Consider the following 19,315-nt stretch of genomic DNA (forward strand, 5'->3'; position numbering starts at 1 on the left):
AAGATCGGCAATATTAAAATTTTGTCCCCGTTTCACTTGCCTAATGAACAAAGCTTCGAGGTCAACAAGTTTTTCCTTTTGAACTTGATGCAAATGGATATCGAAAGCTTAAGACCATCAATTTTCAAGATTATCATATGTAATTTCTTGTGGAGTAAGGCGTATCAAGCCTACGAAGGAAGAATATCTTTCTGTTTTATATACGATACTCGATATGCAATCACATTTAGAAGAAAAAGAACTATTAGTTACATAAGCAAATTACAAGAAAATAAATAGATCAAAACTAGAATTAGATTATGATCTATTGGTTAGCCCATTTTGATACAACTCATTACAGTTTAAGTAACTTTTAGCCGAGTTAATGATCCTTTCATTAATTATATCATTGACATTAATTTTTTTAAATTCAATCTAACCTGTCTATTTCCGACCGTATTATATAGTTTCCACATGAAAAAAGGGTCAAAGGAAAAGCTACTCTACTACAAGGTGGGGACCAAATGGTCTTTTTTTCCTTTTAACAAAATTCCAATACACTACAAGGAGGATAAGTGGATAAGCTTTACCTTCAAGCAATAAAATCAAGAATGCATCACAACTTTGTACCTTTGACAAAAATATCTACTTGTAAATTAAAAAAAAAAATGAGGAGAAAAACCTCACACACCCAAATATCTAATCCTTTTTTATACAGTCACCTCTTTTCAAGTACCAAAAACTTCTAAAAAAATGTCAATTTTAGCACCAATTTCCCAAATTTTGTACAGAGAAATCTACAATAGGGAGAATCAGCATCTGTTTTTGAACAGTGGAGGGAATGTTAATATTGTAAAATCATATGGATTTTGTTTTGTTGATAAAAGAAGAGGTGATTGGAAGAAGAAAATAAAAAGGGAGTTAAGAATTCATGCCTCTTGGCCAGATTTGTCAAGACCAGCTGCTGTTGAGATGCAACCAATTGAGAGTAGTGAACAACTTGATCAGATTTTAGACTCTGCTAAAGAGCTTTCACAACCTATCATCATTGATTGGTAAAAGTTCTTATCTTTACCTTCTCTGTGATATACAAGAATGAATGTGGTTGAATGGTAAAGTTTCTGTCTTTAATCATAGGTTTTGAGTTTTAGTCTAATGTGGTTGAATGGTAAAGGTTTTGTCTTTAATCATAGGTCTTGAGCTGTTGTTTAACAAGGTTGAATGGTAAAGATTCTGTCTTTAATTATAGGTCTTGAGTTTTGGTCTAATGAGGTTGAATGGTAAAGATTTTGTCTTTAATTATAGGTCTCGAGTTTTGGACTAATGTGGTTGAATGGTAAAGGATATGTCTTTGATTATAGATTTTGAATTTTGTTCTAATGTGGTTGAATGGTAAAGTTTCCGTCTTTAATCACCGGTCTCAAATTTTCGGTCTAATGTGGTTGAATGATTCCGTCTTTGATCATAGGTTTCAAGTTTTGGTCTAATATGATTGAATGGTAAAGGTTAAGTCTTTAATAATCTAATGTGATTGAATGGTAAAGGTTATGTCTTTAACCGTAGGTCTCGAGTTTTAGTCTAAGACGAGAGACTTTTTTTGATAGTAAAGGTGGTCCTGCTTTTAACTATAGGTCTTGTGTTTGAACTTTAAGATGGAGTCTTTTAGGTAGTAAAGGTCCTTCCTTTAATGATATGTTTTGAAATTGAGTTCTGAGATGAAGTATTTTTGATAGTAAAGGTCCTTCTTTTAACCGAAAATCTCTCGTTTGAGCCTAGAGATGAGATCTTGTATTTTCTTTATTGTTAGAGACAGAATCAAATTCATAGAGTTGTCGTTAGATTGATTTGTTTGTAGCAAATGATTGATAGGATGGCAGCTTGGTGCCGCAAATGCATATATTTGAAGCCTAAATTGGAGAAACTTGCTGCTGAGTTTGATACCAAGTAAGCCCCTTTTTCATGTCTGATCTCAAAGACAATACAATGCCTTGGAAATCTTGAACTATTTTGCCATGTTATTGATTTGGCAGTAGTTTGACAAGAAACTGGATTTTTATGTCCTTTTCCCTCTTGTTTTTAGAGTCAAATTCTACTATGTGGATGTCAATAAAGTGCCACAAACTTTAGTGAAGAGAGGAAACATCTCAGTAAGTACTCGTTTTGGGGACAACTTTAAGTAATCTTTTTAGCTGTCTATTGCTGTTCATGATCCTGTGTTAGCTAGCTAACTTGATTCTTGTTTTGATCTCCAGAAAATGCCAACAATTCAGGTGAGCATTATGGATTCTCCAACCTTTTAAAGTTCGAAAGATCTTTTATGACCTTTCATTTTATTTAATTTGATGATGATATGAAATGAGCTTAAATAACAAAAGACGGAATTCGTGTAGTTAAACTTAACTTGTTTGAGTCTGGGGCGTAATTGTTGTTGCAGTTGTGGAAAGATGGAGAAATGAAAGCTGAGGTGATTGGAGGGCACAAGGCGTGGCTTGTAATTGAAGAAGTGAGAGAAATGATCAAAAACTTTGTATAGTTATTACTAGTCCAAGTAAACAAATTATTTCTTTTGCTATGTCAAAAGCTTGACATCAATTTGTATATTCAGCAAAGGGCATTTCAATATGTACAGTTGTTACAAAGAATCCTTTTGCATTATCAAATATGGTGAATTGGTGATGTTGGAACTTAAAACTACGTTTGAAACAAATAATAGAGTATATATTAGCTGACGTAGTGGTGGCAAATGAGAGAGTTGTATCAAATTTGAACGGATTGAAAATAGATGAAGCTAAAATGGTTGCCATTAGTATGCATAGATATCAAAATGATGCATACACACAAAATAATGAAATAAGTACTACCATAACACCACACCAAACAAGCAATTATGAAACGAAAAACTGGACGCGACTATCATCCAACAAAGATGAATAAGTTTTCATTGAAGACAACAAGTTGAACAAGTTCCATCGAGACATTCTAAAAGTTCACCATCAAATTGAGTTATTAAGCTCGAAAAAACTGATAATCGACTCGGGAAAAACTCAGTTGAACGGACTCATACAGTGTGCAGTCAATAATGAAGGGAAGCATCGCTTTTAAAATTCCACGCTTGTGGAGAATTTAGATTCCAAAACCGAAAACAGCCCGTACCCTGTTGAAGATAAGATCCCTCCATCCTCTCTCCGTATTCTCCACAACAGTTGCATTACCGTATCTGTACGATCAGTAGCAAAAATGAGAAGCCAAAATACGTATAACTGTATATAAGCAAACGACAAGTAATCTGATAAACAACAACACACCTGTCTTCCTCTGGAACATCTGTATGTGTCAAATTGATAACTGTAACTCCAGATTGAGGCTCCTCAAAAGTAATTCGGACCTGCAACGTTTCATTATCACCAGAGATGTATCAGTAAAGACCACCATTCCATCAGACCCATTTATTTATAACCCTAAGGCTCGCAACACTCCACGTCGCCAGCAGGTACTCACAGTTCTATCTATTTAAACATATTGGCCACACTGTACAATGAATAGCACTAACGAGCGGGGATAAAGAGAGTTTTTAATTCAGTAAATCAATTTAAACATGATTTTTTTAATGACAGAGAAATCCCTAAAGCCAGTGAGCATGGTTTCAAACTAAATGAATGATAGGTCTGCCATTCTATTTTTTTTGTTGGATAAAGTAGATTCATTTGAAGGCATCAAGATGATGCAAGCTTAACAAAAATATATCAGTTAAGCTCACAAAAATAAGGATGTGTAGCTTCTTCCTAGACTATAGAGCTAAAAATATCCAAGAAGAGTTCTAAATTATTTAGAGAGGTCAATTTGGACCAGCTAAAAAGGCTAACTAGACATCTGTCTCGCAAAAGATTTCTGAAGTTGAAATTTCATCAAAACATTGTTTGTTCCTCTCTGCCCATAAACACCAAATAGCACCAGGGATCATCATGGAGATACTCTTGATGGCTTTGTCAACTATTCTGTGAACTCTAACTTTCAAAAGCATCCTTTACAGAGAAATGCATGACCCAAGAAAGACCCCCCAAAAAAAGCAAAAGATATTCCAAAGGTCAAAGACAACTGGGCAGTGCAGAAGCAAGTGGTTGACACTTCCTGTGTGCTTGTGGCAGAAGTAGCATCGGTTGACAGACGGGAATATCATGATAGGTCTGCCCTTCTACCTTCTCCACTTAACTACCAGCCATTCACAAGCTACGCCCTTACCACTAGACCAAAGTCCTGGGAAATAATTCATAAACACCATTGTTACACCAAAATTTGTTGACGAACAACGCCGAAAGCCCGAAACCATGTATCAATTTGGACCTATTTAGAACTAGGGGTTGACTTCAATACACGTGGCCATATCTTGCTTCTAGTTCAAGTAAGAAGTTAAAGTAACAGAGAACTGTACACTTGAATGGACATAACATATCTTCCACCTATTCTATTATCATCTAAGAAGAAAGATTGTAGTCCCTCCAAACTAGCTTCCTTTCCACTCTAATCAGATAATCTAATTCCAATACGAAATATTCTGTCTTATTGACATTAAAAAGAAGACTCAGAACTAATCTTTTGTCTATTCAGATAAAATATTTGAATTAAACATACAGATACTAGTAAAGTTATCTAGAACACAAAGATTACATATCAATCAATCAGCTAACTCAAATTCAAATTAATTGTGGTCAGCTAAACCATTCTTCAGCTTCCTTTCCACTCTAATCAGATACTTTTCATCCCAAAGACTCAAGCCTATATCTTTAGCCTATTCAGATGAAAATATTTAAACTTAATACAAATACTAGTAAAGTCACTTAGAATATAACTCATTATCCACACTATACACCCATAGAAAATCCATAATTCCATATATCAATCAATCAAACTCAAATCCAAATTAGTTTAGGTCAGCTATACATTTCTTCAGCTTCCTTTCCACTCTAACCATATATATTTCATTCCAATACTTAAATATTTAGCCTAAATTAACATTAAAAAGAAGACTCAATCTTCTAACTTTTGCCTATTCATATGAAACTTAAATATACAAATACAATACTAGTAAAGTTAACAAGAACACAATTAATTCTGTACACTAGATCATATATCAATCAAGCAGCTAACTCAAATCCAAATTAGTTGAGGTCAGCTATACCATTCTCCAACTTCCTTTCCACTCCAATCTTCCATTCCAATACAAAAACATTTTGCCTTATTAACAATAAAAACAAAAGACGCAAGTTTATATCTTTTGCCTATTCATATGAAATCTCCAAACTAAAACATACAAATACTACTTAAGTTAGCCAGAACATAACTCATCCTACACACTACAAACCCATAAAAGATCATACAGCAATCAATCAGCTACTTCGAATCCAATTAGTTGAGGTCGGATATACCATTCTTTAAACAGTGTCACTCTGTTCAGATACTGAGTAGTTTGCCTTATTTAATTTAACATTAAAAGAAGACTCTTGACAAACAAAGAAACACAAACACAGAAGCAAAGGTCAGGAAATCATACCGTGGAATGTATACCATCAGGCCAGTTACCAAATCGCCATTTCTGCACAATCAACTTCCCTTCTTGCAACTCCACATTAGTTCCAGTCACTGAACCATCAAATATGCTAAACTCTCCTCCCACCTCTTTGCTTATCCTTGCATTACTCTGAGTAAAACCCTTCCACCTACTCTCATCCATCAATATCTCAAACAAATCCTTTGCCCTACAGCTAAACTTCTCCGTCATCGTAATTGTCTTAAACCCTTCCTTCTTCTTCTCCTTCTCTGCCACAACAACCTTTGCCTTCTCATCCACAGCTGTCGTTGGAGGAAGGGCAACATTCCCAGCGCCGGCAGGCCTCTTAACTATTTTTTTCACCTCACCTTCTTCCTTTGCAGGACCACCTTTCGCCATAGCATTAACATACGTCTTCACTTGCTCCAAAACAAAGGGCTTTCCTTTTACAACAAACGCATCCTTCAATCTCTTCCCAATAGGTCCTTCATCCTTAACCGTAATCTTAACTTCCGGATCTTCATCAGCATTCTCATCAGCAATATAAGGAAATTCAACATTTCCTTCAACTTTCATCACACTACTACCATCAGCTTCCCTCACTTCCCCTTCCCAGGAGACAACCAAATTCAATTCGTAACCCGGAATAATCTTCCCCTTCCGGATATTCACATAAGCTTCTCCTTCAAGCTTTTCGATCTTTTTCGTCCGGATTTTGAGGTTACCTTCGCCGTCAATTAGGGTTTTGTTGGCTAAAAGGTTAGTGAGGAAGTTTCGTGACCAATGGAGGCAGTCAGTTTCCGCCCAGTGCCAATTGTGAACGTTGGTTCCGTCGGGTCGATCTTCCACGATCCATCGTTTGTCTCCTTCTCCAAGACGAGCCATTCTACGGCGGCGCTGCGGTGGAGTACGGCGGCGGCGATATGAGCACGTGAGAGAGGACTTGATTCTGTGTTGCGGGAATACGTGATGGACCAATGGAACGCAGTGAGAGAAAAATAAAAGGAAAAAAAGGGTTCTAGAGGGTTCCAAAAGACTCGAATTGCTGAGAAGGATCTAGAACCCCTAAATTTTATATTTATTTATTTCTTTTAAAAAATAGTCTTCTAGTACCTTTTAATTAGTCTACAATAATCGAGAGTTCCCACCCAAATTTTTTTAAATAACGTGAATTATATGTATGATAATTTCATCTAAAAATTCAATTAGTTGGAGCGAATCTGCTTCGATTATTTTTGTGACCTAAGTAAATATGAAATTTTTTAATTGTAATGGTTGGTTAAATTTTTAGTCGAAAATTTATCTGATTAATTTGTTTTTCTTCAATAAATGACTTATTATTTTACGAGTTTATCAAAAAAAAATAAAGAAAAAAGAGAGAGTTCATATATTACGTTATTCAAATATACTTATGATTGATCTGAAATTTATGTCGTTTATAATAATTTAAAAGATATTCATTTCTGATTTTTCTTTTTAATTTGAGTTATGTTCAGTCAAAATAATCATATCTATGATTAATCGAAATTCATATGGCTATCAACTCAATTATATTGATGAAATAATCATATCAATGGTTAATCAATATGATTGTCACTAATATATAAAATGTATTTTTCAGTCACGCTAAGATTAACGAAATAATAAACAAGACAAAACAATAATATATATGCATATATATACTTAAAAGAAAGTTTAATGAGCTAAGAATGAATGGAACAATACTTAGGAAAATGGTTAAGATTTTATTGATAACTCATTTTTTTCATAAATGGTAGAGTTCAAAATATTGAAGCTAGCAACGGTAAATACAACTGTATTTTAACGGCACATCGCTACCAACACAAACTCCACTTCCATTATGTTTTTGTAAGCATTCACTTTGACACTCAGGTATAATGCAACCTGTGGTGTCTAATGTATCAGAACGTATTTGTCGATTTTCACTTGTGTACTTGTCATTGCAACTACATAAAAAATAGTAAAAATTATGGGCTACGTATCAAGAGTGATATGAATACACCATGATATTGTTATGAAAAAGGAAATATGTATATATAATGTCATAATTTTTGAAATTTGTGATAGTGAAGGGTGAAATTTTATTACAAATTAGATTTCGTTCAGATAACTATGGTGAAGTTCAATTTTTTAAAATTTGAAATTCATGACAGAGTCATGAATTTTTTTTTAAAAAAAGGCGAAATGGTCTGGTGGATTCTTATACTTGTATGCGTTTGTATTGTGAATCCTTCTACTTGTCCTTTTGTCATCTAGACCCCTGAACTCAATAAAACACAATTTAATAAACCCCTCTGACCGTTAACCAAGCTTATGTGGCATTTGGATGTCTGAATTGGCTAGAGAGAGTGAATACACGCGTGTAAAAGCAACTGAGCACCATATTTAAAATTAAAAATTATTAAAATTATTAAAGAATACTATAATTAATTAAAAAAAAAACTCAAACCCTTCTTCTTCACCCCATGCACCTACTTTTTTAGGCATAACCATCCTTGCTCAACCATTTTTTTCTTTCATTTTCTTTAGACGATCTATACGACGGACGGAGGCGGCAAAGAGACAAAGACGTGTGAGGGGAAGTGTTTACGGTCTCACCGGCAAGAGGAATAGTGGATGTGGCAGCTTTCTCCGGCAGATTTTTGCCATTTCACGGCTGGATCGAATCTGCAAATATTGGGTTATGCAGCTGTTCACCGGGAAAAAAAAAAGAAAAAACATGAATGGGATTTTGGGTCAAGTTAAGATCCATTTTTTGGTGGTTATTTTAGCTGGAAATGGTTGAGAAATGGGTCCTTGGTGACCTTGTGGTTGGTATTCGGTGATTTGGAGCTCAAGAATTCGCTAGAAATGGTGAAGATAAAAATGCAACGTGGGTTGGTTCACTGTTGCTCGTTGGTGAACCTCGAGGTCGCTAGAGGATCCATAGAGATCGAAACAATGAGGTTTTGTATTGCTGGTTGAAGCTGGGCCGAAAATGGAGTTTGGGTGGTTATGAGGAAGGTTGATGGTGGCAGCTTTGAGAAGATGGTGGTTTCACTATTTTGGAATAAATTAATATTTTATTTTAAAATAGATAATACATAATTATGACGTGATATTAATGTGAGTGACATGGATTTGACATGTCATCTGTGCAAGGGAGAGTGAGTTACACACATGGTTAGAGGGGTTTAACAATCATATTTTTATTGAGTTCGGGGGTTTAGATGACAAAAGGGTAAGTAGAAGGGTTCACAATACAAGCGATACAAGGACAAGGGTCCACCAGACCATTTCGCCTTTTAAAAATGTCATTTTTGATGACTTCTGAATTTTCGACTATTTTTCTATGTCACAAACAAAATAATAAGTATATAAAAAGATTTTTTTCACTAAGAAAAAGGAGACAAACCTAAAAGAATGAGAAAGAAACAAATGATAGAGCTCAAGAACTTAGCCATTATTGAAGCTTGATGAACTCAAATGTTTTAAGGGAATTTTCTAGAGTTGTGTGGTTTGGTAGAGCAAGGAGAGAGGGACTTTTATAGTCTGAATTTTTTTAGATTTGTTTTAGAAAGTAATCTAGATGCATCATTTAGAAGGTGTTTGAATTGACTTAAAAGTTTGTTAAATCTACTTTTAAGTCTGTTTTTGACTTTTTGAAATATTTGACAAATATATAAAATAAATAAAAATAAATGACTTTAAATAAGTTGAAAAATATTTGACAAGCTCAAAAGTAACTTAAAATAAGTAAAAAAATGTCTTAAAATAAGTCAACAATCATAATTAGGTCTCCTCCTACTTTTTATTTTTTGATTTAAAAGGTATTTTAGTTTGACTTTTTATTTTTTGACTTAAAAACTATTTTTTTCAAGTCACTCCAAACAGACTCTTACTTACCATACATGACATAAATGACTTATTTTCAAAATCTAGATTTTTTTAAAAAAAGTAATTAACTAGATGTATCATTTGTTTACCATACGTAACATTAATAACTTGTTTTCAAAATCTAGATTTATTTTGAAAAATAAATAGCTAGATGTATATAATTTAGGCTTAAATTATATGCAGCCCCTTAAAGCAGTGGTGTAGCCAGAAATTTTACGAATGGTGTCCAAAAATCTCATAACTCGTACAAATAATTTAAAGAATAAGTATACTTAAATTTTGTAAATCAAAATACATAACATTAATAATTAATTTTTTTTAATTAAAATGTACCAAAATTTTAAAATCAAACTACATAATATTTAGCTTTAATGTTCACGTTTATCTGATAGGAAGTGAACAACCAAATAAATAGAGAGATATTTTCAATTTCGAGTGAAATCACTTTTATACTTTAAGATTTCACAAACCTCAAATGACTAACAACGAGAAATGGAAAATAAAGAATCGAATCAAACGAGTTATATTAATCGAACCCGTGCACCGCAAGATGCAAAGAACTTTTAGTAAGAGTTGAACGACTGAAACCACTAGCTAGACAAATTTTATTATTTTCCAAATGTGTCCATAATGTGTTATTTGACCATTTAAATTATTATTTTGCTTATAAATACGGTGTAATTTTCTGATGAAGGGTGTCCAAGAAAGATAGCTAGGCCCCTACCTTAAAGTTATCTGCATATTTCATTTGAACATCTCAACTTATCTTTGTGTCTACTGACCATTTTATTTGTTCAAAAATCAATTCTATTAGACACAAAATACTGACATATCAAATAACGTGTGTTACACTCTCTTTAGGCGCGTAATGCTATTGAAATTAATATATTTTTTCTAAACTTATATACTTAAACTAAACTAATGCAAAGGGATAAAAATATATAATTTTTTTTGAAAATGTACTCTTTTTCCCCAACCCAAAATTGCACACCCAACCCCACCCCATCCTCCTCTCTCTTTCTCTCACCCTCTCCCATTCTTCTTCTTCTATTTTTCCTTCTCTTTTTTACGTAGATCTACATCTTCAATATTCCGCCAAATATTTATTTATTCGATGATAAAAAAATTAATTGGTTTTTTAGGCAAACGTTTGTTATCATCTATTATAATTGAGACAAATGATTACTAATGAAAAAACGATAAAAATAACAAATAGAAAATTTTGATGTTATCAAGATAAAAGACACAATAGGTATTTTGTCATTGTTGGTCCGTTTATTATATAAAGAAGAAAAGAGTAGTTGAGATTTCGAGTACAGGGGGAGGGGGGTTTAGACCATTTTCTCATGTAACTATTAAAGCTTTTTTTTTTTTTTTAATTTTTAAATGGATCTAAATAATCTATCATTGTTAATTTATGAAAAAAGAAGAAGAAGTAAAAAAGACGATAACGTGGGAAGGTTTGGGTGGGTGGGTGGAATTTTTAGGGGTATAAAATTTTATTTTACTTTTGTTATTTAAAATAATTTTTCGGATCCAAATGACATATGTCATGATTTGATTTGTTCTTGTGTCATGCAATCGCAAGTATATTTAGATGATTAAGGTATTAATTCGAGATTGTAAAAGTGTTTAATAGGTACAACCCTTATCATTGATCTGAAATTTATGTCGTTTACAATAATTTTAAAAAATATTCATTTTTGATTTTTCTTTTTAGTTTCAATTATGTTCGGTCAAGATAATCATATATATGGTTAATCAAAATTCATATGGCTATCAACTCAATTATATTAATGAAATAATCATATCGATGGTTAATCAAAAATTCATATATATGATCGTCAACAATGTATGAAATGTACTTTTCAGTCGCGCTAAAATTGATGAAATAATAAGCTAAACAAAGTATAATATCTATGCATATATACTTAAAAAGAAAGTAAAATGAGGTAAGAATGAATGGAACAATACTTAGGAAATTGATTAATATTTTATTGATAACTCTTTTTTTCTCTCATAAAATGGGAGAATTCAAAATATTGAAGCTAGCAATTGTAAACACAAACACAACTTAAGGGGCCTATATTGCCGCCAGTACAAACTCCAGTTCCATTATGTTTTTGTAAGCATTCACTTTGACACTCAGCCATGGTGCAATCTGAGGCCTTCAATGTCTCAGAACATCTTTGTTGAGCTTTCACTTGTGTACTTGTCATTGTAACTACATCAAAAAAATAGTAAAAATTATAGGCTACATATCAAAAGTGGTGTAGAAATACCATGATAATGTTATGAAGCTTTTAAATTCAAAACATTAAAAATGAAATCATCTTTTAAGGCAAAGTGCTTTTATTTTTAAAGTGGAACTTTCTAAATTAAACCTAAATCAACCAACATCCAAATTAATTTGAAGTCAAACATAAAAAAAAAAATTACACTCGACAAAAACAAAATAAAAAAGACGATATTACAATAGAACACCCGACTAAAAATTAAATTAAGGTATAAAATGATAAAAAAAACATCTTCTAAAATAGATAATACTAGTATTCATTAATATAATAACCATTTATATTTTTATTTCATAAATAGACCAATATTTTATGGTACATTAATTGAAGCTACAATTGAAAACACAAACACAATTCATTGGGCCAATGTATCCAATATTGCTGTGCATCTCTTTTGGGCCTTTACTTCAGTAATTGCCAAAATTAAACAAATAACACTTATATATCAACAAAACAAATTAATCTCATTTTAGATCTTGAATACATCGTCAGTGTAAATAATTTTTACGTTATCAACTAATTCAAAGGATATCTATAGATGAAATTCCTTAAAATGTGGATTTGCAATCTTGAAAATAAGATAGATTGTTTGCTATAGTCAGAAGCGGAGCTACCACTTTAGCTTCTGATTCGATAAAACTTAATAGTTCTGAAAAGCAAAAAGATTACGCTTCAAAAATCATGAATTAAAAAAATTAGCTCCGCCTCAGGCTAGAGCATGTAATTATTATTTTTACGATTACGATGTATATGACTTAAGCTTTTTTCTTTTATCATAAACAAGATAGTAAATAAATAATTGAAAAAAGAAATGGGCAAACCTGACAGAATAAGAAAGAAGCAAAGAATTGAGTTTAAAAACTTAGCCATTCTTAATGAATATTTGAAGTTGATCTCAAATGTTTGTAGTGCACTTTGATGTAAGGTGAAAGAGGCTATTTATAATGCAAAATTCATTAAAAAAATTTTTGAAAGTAGTGTATAAAATTTAATATGGTGAAATTTATAAAAGAATCAAAATGTGACCTTTCTATATTGTTATATTGAATTAAAATTTATGTATTTAATTTTTTGTTTGATATAATTTATTAGTCAAAGAGCAAAATTTGACTTGTATCCTCCTCCTTGAAAAAAATTTATGAAAGTAGTTTAATAGAATTGATTGTGATAAAATTTAGAAATTGGATTATTGTTATATATTTCGACTTGATATAATAACACTTTTGACTTTTAAGTTGATGCTGAATATTAATTTTAATATTAAATTAATTTTAAAATAATTTAATAGTTAGACCACAATACTCTTCATTTTAAAAATTTATGCATAAAGTATCATATTTTGCCTATTATATACTTGATAGAGTAGTTAATTAATCTTGAAAATATATTCATCATTTATTCTAAAGTTGACTTAAGAAAATATTGAATAAAGGTAAAAAGGTAAAGTTACATCATTTTTTAATACAAATACAAACACAAAGTAAAAAAATGACATATAAAATAAGACGAAAGGAGTAATTCATTATAGTAGTTTTGAAAATTCACAAGCATAAAGACCAAGAGTAACATACACATAATAATTAATTGAAAAATTACATATACTAGTCATATATTACATGAACCAAAATTAGAATTTACTTACAATTAATGACCAAATATTATTATAATCTCTTATATCTTCTATAACTAGATTGGTTATGATCCGTGCTTAGCACTGGCCCAACATGTTTGGGTTGAATAAGTTATTATGTTTGATTTCATTTTTAACACATTTAGTCTGAACAATCACATTTTTACAAGCATAACGCTTATATAAAATAACACGAAATGAAATCATACGAGAAAGTTATTTAAAAATGGACAACTTTCACATATAGCAAACAAAAAATTCATATTTGTATGCTATAGCAAACTTTGCATAATTGCGCTCCATAGCAAACATAAAACTGTATAATTCGCTATACATATACAAGTGTATAATTCGCTGGCCTAAATTGTATAATTCGCTGGCCTATTTCGCTGCAATTGTATAATTCGCTATCCTATTTCACTGCAATTGTATAATGCACAATTGTATAATTCACTGCCTATTTCGCTGCAATATTAAGTGTATAGCAAGAAGATATATGTTTTTCTCTCGCTTTATACAAAAACAGAAACACAATATATACACTTCTGTTGTATAAAGCTAGAGAAAATTGTATTTCACTGCAATTGTATAATTCGCAATTGTATAATTCGTTGACCTTTTTCTCTACAATATTTGAAGTAAAATATTTGTAAATTGTATAATTAAGTTTATAACACGAAGATATATATTTTTGCATGTGTATATACAATTTTCTCTCGCTTTATACAAAACAGAAACAGAATTATACACTTCTGTGTATAAAGCGAGAGTGGCGAGCGAGAATGGAGAGTGGCGAGCGAGATTTCTGGGAGAGAGACGTTGGCAAATTTTAGCTAACGTTTGCTATGGAGCACAATTAAATCAAACCCTAGCTATTCCATTTATTTTAGGTTATTAGTTTGCTATTATATACAATTTTCCCTTTAAAAATTAGTTATTCTCTAAAAACGAATTTTAAAAGTTGCATGGTAATTGATAAAGTGGACGTGTAAAGTATAAGGAAGCATGTAGTACGTAGAAATATTGTTATGTTTATATATAAAAAGTGGTTAAATAGAGTATTTTCATGCGATTTTCTCGTTAAACAGAAAGGGGAAAAAAAATTATTTGCTCAAAAATTTCATCAATTTTTTTGGGACAGAAGAAAGAAAAAAAAAATAATAACAAGAAAGAAAGAGAAATGGCTGAAATTATTCTACCATGAAATCTCTTCTTTCTTCTTTGTTGTAATTTCTTCTTCCAGATTCATTCATTTCCTAATTTAAAAAAAAAAAAAAATTTTGGGTACGTAATATTAATTTCTTCGATTCATCTATTCGTTTCATAATGTCCATGAAATCGAAAAATGAATATGTTGAAAATTATTAGAAGATTGTATTTGAATTGTTTAATATGGTAGATTAAATCACAGTAATAATTACAAGGGTTGGATTGGATCAGCCTATTTTGACAGCTCTAATCAAACATCATAAAATATTTTTGAGGTTACATTTTTCCTATGGTATGATTTCCGTGAAATATACTAAACATTCATGTTCATATATTTAAATATTGAATTAATCTGTAATATGTCTTGATTTTTTTAATTTTTTTTTTTGGAATTTATTTATTTTCTCTAATAATTGTTCTTTTTTTTTTTTTTAATTTTCCTAGGAATACTGATAATGCAACATGTAAATTTCTCCTGGGAGGCATTGGATTAAATTTTATTTATTTTTATTTTTTTTTAAAAAAGGAATATTTTTAGCTTTGATTGAACAAAAATGTCTTGCTGTGGAGGTGGAGAAGAAGACGTTTATAGCGGCGGTCCGCCGTCCAATCAGAACACAGCTCCTCCTAGAGCTGGCAATCCATATGGTGGTGGTACTGGTGGTGGTAATGATCATATAATCTAATCTTTTTTCGATTTTTAACTTCGTGTAATTTTTCATTTTTATATTCTGTATCGACCTCTAGATGGATTTGACCCTTAAAAGTACGAAACTATGTTGATTGAAGGTGTTAAAAGGGGACGATCGATGTTTATTCTTAGACACAAATATTGGTTAAATAGATATATATTGGCCGTATGTCAGGTAGTTACCCAACTAATACTTTTTTTGGAATGTGATAATATAGCGAAAATAAGGGTACAATAGGAGAAAAAAGATCGATATAGATGACATACAACTTAGCTGAGAATATGTTTGTTCTATGTTTTAGGAGTATGGTAATCGAAACAAAAATAGAGAAGTTCTAGTACTTTTGTATTATAAGCATGATCGATGAAGATTCATATAGCAGATTACGACTTGTTTGTATTGTAGCGAGTGATAGAGGAGAGCCAAGGAGTGCTGCAAGAGGTGGAACTCCACAGAAAGTGTTACCAATTGAGGCACCAGTTTTCACCTTAGATGAACTAAACAGATTGACAGGAAATTTTGGTCAGAAAGCTTTGGTTGGAGAGGGATCTTATGGCCGCGTTTTTTGCGCGAAATTAAGCAATGGACAGCAAGTAGCAATCAAGAAGTTGGATACTAGTGCTTCACCAGAACCAGATTCTGATTTTGCAGCTCAGGTTAATGAATCAATGCCCTTTTTTTCCCTTTTTTAGTATGATGAAAAGTACACTTATACTTGAAATGTTTCAACTTATTTCAGTTATCAATGGTTTCAAGGCTTAAAAATGAGCATTTTATGACTCTGATGGGCTATTGTCTCGAAGGGAACAATCGTATATTGGTATATGAGTTCGCGACAATGGGATCTTTACACGATGTTTTACATGGTATGTTAAAGATTCTGTCATAATCCTGATAGTTGTTGTGTGAATCCTTCTGTATGTTGTAGTGTTTAGTTGATTGTAGACCCTCCGACTTATTTGGAACTGAGGCGTAGTTGTTCTATTGTTGCAGGTAGAAAAGGTGTACAAGGTGCTGAGCCAGGTCCAGTACTTACCTGGAATCAAAGAGTTAAAATTGCTTATGGTGCAGCAAAAGGACTAGAGTATCTACACGAAAAGATTCAGCCACCTGTAGTTCATCGCGATGTCAGATCAAGCAATGCATTGCTCTTTGATGATTTTACAGCCAAAGTTGCTGATTTCAACATCTCGAACCAGTCTTCTGACACTGCTGCGCGTCTACATTCCACTAGAGTTTTGGGGACTTTTGGCTACCATGCACCAGAGTAAGCCCTGCTTATAACAGCAGAAAATGTAGTTTCTCTAGATAGCCTATTGCTTTGCGTAGTTTTCAACAAAACAACGATAAAACAGACATGATCAAGATCATACAGTAGCTACAAGCTGTTCTATTTGCACCACAAATCGGACAAAGCAATCCTGTTATGTTAAGAGAAACAACGAACAACGTTGATGCATCAAGCAATTAGAAAAGTTTCTGAAATGGCTGGTTTATTTTATGTTAAACAAAGGTATCGCGTTTTTGTGTAGGTATGCAATGACAGGACAGATTACTCAGAAAAGTGACGTTTATAGTTTTGGCGTTGTGCTCTTAGAACTGTTGACAGGAAGGAAGCCAGTAGATCATACAATGCCTAAAGGGCAACAGAGTCTTGTCACTTGGGTAGCTTCTCATCCTATACCTCTTTCTTTTCTAGTGTTTATATATACCACCAATCCGCCTGTGTGAGCTTGTTCACATTGACGGTCTCAAGTAAGAAGGATTGACGTAGGCTAATAGCCAACGTAAAACCTGTTAATTCATGATGAATCCTCACAATACAAATATCGTTACAGCATAATGATTCATACAGACGGCCCAAACTTGTTTGGGACTGAGGTAGTTGTTGTATATCACCAGTCTGCTGATCTGTACTCGAAATTCTCTTCAGGCAACTCCAAGATTGAGTGAAGACAAAGTGAAGCAATGTGTTGATCCTAAGCTAAATAATGACTATCCTCCAAAAGCAATTGCTAAGGTACTTTACTCAAAACAATGAATCTTGCCTAGTTTTATGTAATGTTTGGGACTGAGGTGTAGTTGTTGTTGTAATGTTTTCTCAGTTGGCAGCTGTTGCTGCACTTTGTGTTCAATACGAGGCCGATTTTCGACCTAATATGACAATTGTTGTCAAAGCACTGCAACCACTTCTCAACTCAAAACCAGCAGGACCAGAGTCTCAAGCATAGTAAATTTCTGGTTTTGAAACCAGCAGGAGCTGATAGCCTTAATGTTACGGCAAAAACTTACTCACACTCGATGTTTACATAATAACATATTTCTCATGGTTAAATGATAAAATGAGGTACTATACGTGTTGATTAACCACGGTTAAGTGAATGACGCGTATTCTGAAGACATATGTTATGTATTGCTGTAAACACCGAGTATAGATAAGTTTGTCTTTTCCCCTTTCTGATCCAATATGTATTTTTTTTCACAATTAGAATGCTTGAAAGAACTACTGAAAAAAATTCTCATAGCTAGGTTAGTAGTGACATGTTGTTACTGGATATCAATACCAGTCTTTATACTTTTTGGGAGTTTGTATAAATATAAATATGTAAGTTTCTGATTGAACAAAAAACCCAAAATCCTCAAAATGCCATTGAAGGCATATCCAAATATTTATATATATATATATAGCAAAGAACATTGAAGAGAACTTGTTATTTAATTTATAGTCATTTGCATGTCTGAAAGCATGATTCTTGCCTCCCTACACCCTTTTGTTTGAGTACTTACTCAATGTTTACTCTCAGGATCAGCACATTTCAACTTGTTATCGAAGAAATTCTTTTTTTTTATATTACCAATAAGAGCTTATTATATTAGAGTAAGCTATTGTTGTAAACCCTTTTTTCGATATGATCCTCATGTGTAAAAACAATTATAAATTTGTCATATGCAAAGAACTTAAACTTACTTAATATTCAATATTCTACAAGATGTTTGATACCCACATTAAAGCCCAATTAATCCAAACTTGCGCCAAAAAGTCTCACACTACCTAACAAAAACAACTCCATACCCAAGGAACTCGACCACAAGACCTCTTTGAACAAAGGACGGATTACTTCTTTTGTTTCTTGATGATGTGAAAACATTCTTTGTTTATGCACCATGTATAAACTCATAATTTGCACAACAATCAAGAGGTGCGTTCCCCCCTAAACCAAAAGTTTTGGGTTGGAACTGTGGGAATGAATGGTTCCCCCTTTATACAGACCAACACAACCCAAACTAGCAGACTCGGTGGGCCTGAAATACCAAATGGCTAGACCCAAACAAGAGAATTATTGGGTCTGTGTGACCTGGTGACTTTATTCCAGTGACGATAAAAGTAAAAACATACAGCTAACTGTAGCTACTAATTAAATGTTGAAACAGCCTGGTGAAGAAAATAGTGCAAGGTAGACAAGGGAGGAGATGTTTCTTAAGAAACTATCATAATTTTTCTATGTGATCAAATGTAGCATGATACAAAGAAGCTCAACAACAGCTATACCACCATAGGATACCGAGAAAAAGGAGAAATAAAAAAAGAACAAGGCGCCTCCATCTACTATTCTTACAATAACTTATCTTTCATCCTTGTAATTGTTTCTGCTTCTATTTTTGAACTCATCCTTTGCAGTGAGACCTGTGGCAAATGGATACAAATAATTAGTGCATCTAAAAACTTTCATGAAGAATAATGAAAGCCCGAACAGACGTACAAGCTTTTAAGGACAGTCTGTAATGATGCTAAAATCTACAAGAGTAGATACCACTGCATAACGAAGTTGATCAAGTTTGAACATGAATACCATACTAACAATAGAATCAATAGCATGCTGCTTGTTAACATATTCAACAAATCATTTCCTCATCAGTTGATGGCAAAACATTATAGACATCTTACTGTTTCCAAAAATAACTTGTTGATTTTGTTAGCCAAACTAGACATCAGATCATTTTTCACCTTTATGCTTCCTAAATTGGGCACCCATCCAACCCCTTCTAACTCTCCCCCCCCCCCCCCCCC

General features: G+C 32.6%; 4 protein-coding genes and 1 long non-coding RNA gene across 8 annotated transcripts in view; 2 read left to right on the forward strand and 3 right to left on the reverse strand.

Annotated features, from left to right (window-relative positions):
• Positions 1-608: 608 nt before the first annotated feature.
• LOC107002308 (thioredoxin-like 3-1, chloroplastic) lies at positions 609-2,670 on the forward strand. Its single transcript, XM_015200275.2, has 5 exons — positions 609-1,034; positions 1,849-1,923; positions 2,060-2,126; positions 2,232-2,249; positions 2,414-2,670. Exons 1-5 carry the CDS (start codon positions 733-735, stop codon positions 2,510-2,512), a joined length of 561 nt encoding a protein of 186 aa, XP_015055761.1. The 5' UTR covers positions 609-732; the 3' UTR covers positions 2,513-2,670.
• A 194-nt stretch (positions 2,671-2,864) lies between these two features.
• LOC107002307 (activator of 90 kDa heat shock protein ATPase homolog) lies at positions 2,865-6,552 on the reverse strand. The gene is made up of 3 exons (XM_015200274.2): positions 5,528-6,552; positions 3,285-3,364; positions 2,865-3,196 (listed from the first exon to the last, which is right to left on the reverse strand). Exons 1-3 carry the CDS (start codon positions 6,407-6,409, stop codon positions 3,103-3,105), a joined length of 1,056 nt encoding a protein of 351 aa, XP_015055760.1. The 5' UTR covers positions 6,410-6,552; the 3' UTR covers positions 2,865-3,102.
• A 4,843-nt stretch (positions 6,553-11,395) lies between these two features.
• On the reverse strand, positions 11,396-12,615 carry LOC107002065. Its single transcript, XR_003574702.1, has 2 exons — positions 12,537-12,615; positions 11,396-11,645 (listed from the first exon to the last, which is right to left on the reverse strand). It is a non-coding gene; the product is annotated as an uncharacterized LOC107002065 (long non-coding RNA).
• A 1,858-nt stretch (positions 12,616-14,473) lies between these two features.
• Positions 14,474-17,953, forward strand: LOC107001735 (probable protein kinase At2g41970). 4 transcript variants are annotated; one of them, XM_015199709.2, is made up of 8 exons: positions 14,474-14,629; positions 14,999-15,220; positions 15,652-15,902; positions 15,986-16,112; positions 16,240-16,513; positions 16,779-16,911; positions 17,180-17,266; positions 17,352-17,953. In XM_015199709.2, the coding sequence occupies exons 2-8, from the start codon at positions 15,109-15,111 to the stop codon at positions 17,475-17,477; spliced, it is 1,110 nt and encodes a 369-aa protein (XP_015055195.1). In that variant the 5' UTR covers positions 14,474-14,629; positions 14,999-15,108; the 3' UTR covers positions 17,478-17,953. The 4 variants fall into 4 exon arrangements, with proteins under 4 accessions (XP_015055195.1, XP_027768015.1, XP_015055196.1 ...); XM_027912214.1 differs by having other exon boundaries at positions 15,081-15,220; XM_015199710.2 differs by lacking the exon at positions 14,474-14,629 and adding an exon at positions 14,642-14,846.
• A 639-nt stretch (positions 17,954-18,592) lies between these two features.
• The window catches only part of LOC107002333 (carbon catabolite repressor protein 4 homolog 1-like), a 9,763-nt gene continuing 9,040 nt past the window's right edge, over positions 18,593-19,315 (reverse strand). The window contains exon 12 of the mRNA XM_015200313.2: positions 18,593-18,931. The gene's annotated coding sequence lies outside the window, so the exon portion shown is untranslated. The remainder of the gene's footprint in view (positions 18,932-19,315) is intronic.

The sequence above is a fragment of the Solanum pennellii genome, chromosome 10, assembly GCF_001406875.1.
Source record: "Solanum pennellii chromosome 10, SPENNV200".
Classification (NCBI taxonomy): Eukaryota; Viridiplantae; Streptophyta; class Magnoliopsida; order Solanales; family Solanaceae; genus Solanum; species Solanum pennellii.

Coding starts and splice junctions, on each gene's coding strand:
- LOC107002308 (XM_015200275.2), top strand. CDS start 733: ATGTCAATTTTAGCACCAATTTCCCAAATTTTGTACAGAGAAATCTAC. Junction 1,035..1,848: donor CAACCTATCATCATTGATTG/GTAAAAGTTCTT, acceptor AATGATTGATAG/GATGGCAGCTTGGTGCCGCA. Junction 1,924..2,059: donor GCTGCTGAGTTTGATACCAA/GTAAGCCCCTTT, acceptor TCTTGTTTTTAG/AGTCAAATTCTACTATGTGG.
- LOC107001735 (XM_015199709.2), top strand. CDS start 15,109: ATGTCTTGCTGTGGAGGTGGAGAAGAAGACGTTTATAGCGGCGGTCCG. Junction 16,912..17,179: donor AACAGAGTCTTGTCACTTGG/GTAGCTTCTCAT, acceptor AATTCTCTTCAG/GCAACTCCAAGATTGAGTGA. Junction 17,267..17,351: donor CTCCAAAAGCAATTGCTAAG/GTACTTTACTCA, acceptor ATGTTTTCTCAG/TTGGCAGCTGTTGCTGCACT.
- LOC107002307 (XM_015200274.2), bottom strand. CDS start 6,409: ATGGCTCGTCTTGGAGAAGGAGACAAACGATGGATCGTGGAAGATCGA. Junction 3,365..5,527: donor CTGATGGTATACATTCCACG/GTATGATTTCCT, acceptor GAAACGTTGCAG/GTCCGAATTACTTTTGAGGA. Junction 3,197..3,284: donor GATGTTCCAGAGGAAGACAG/GTGTGTTGTTGT, acceptor CTGATCGTACAG/ATACGGTAATGCAACTGTTG.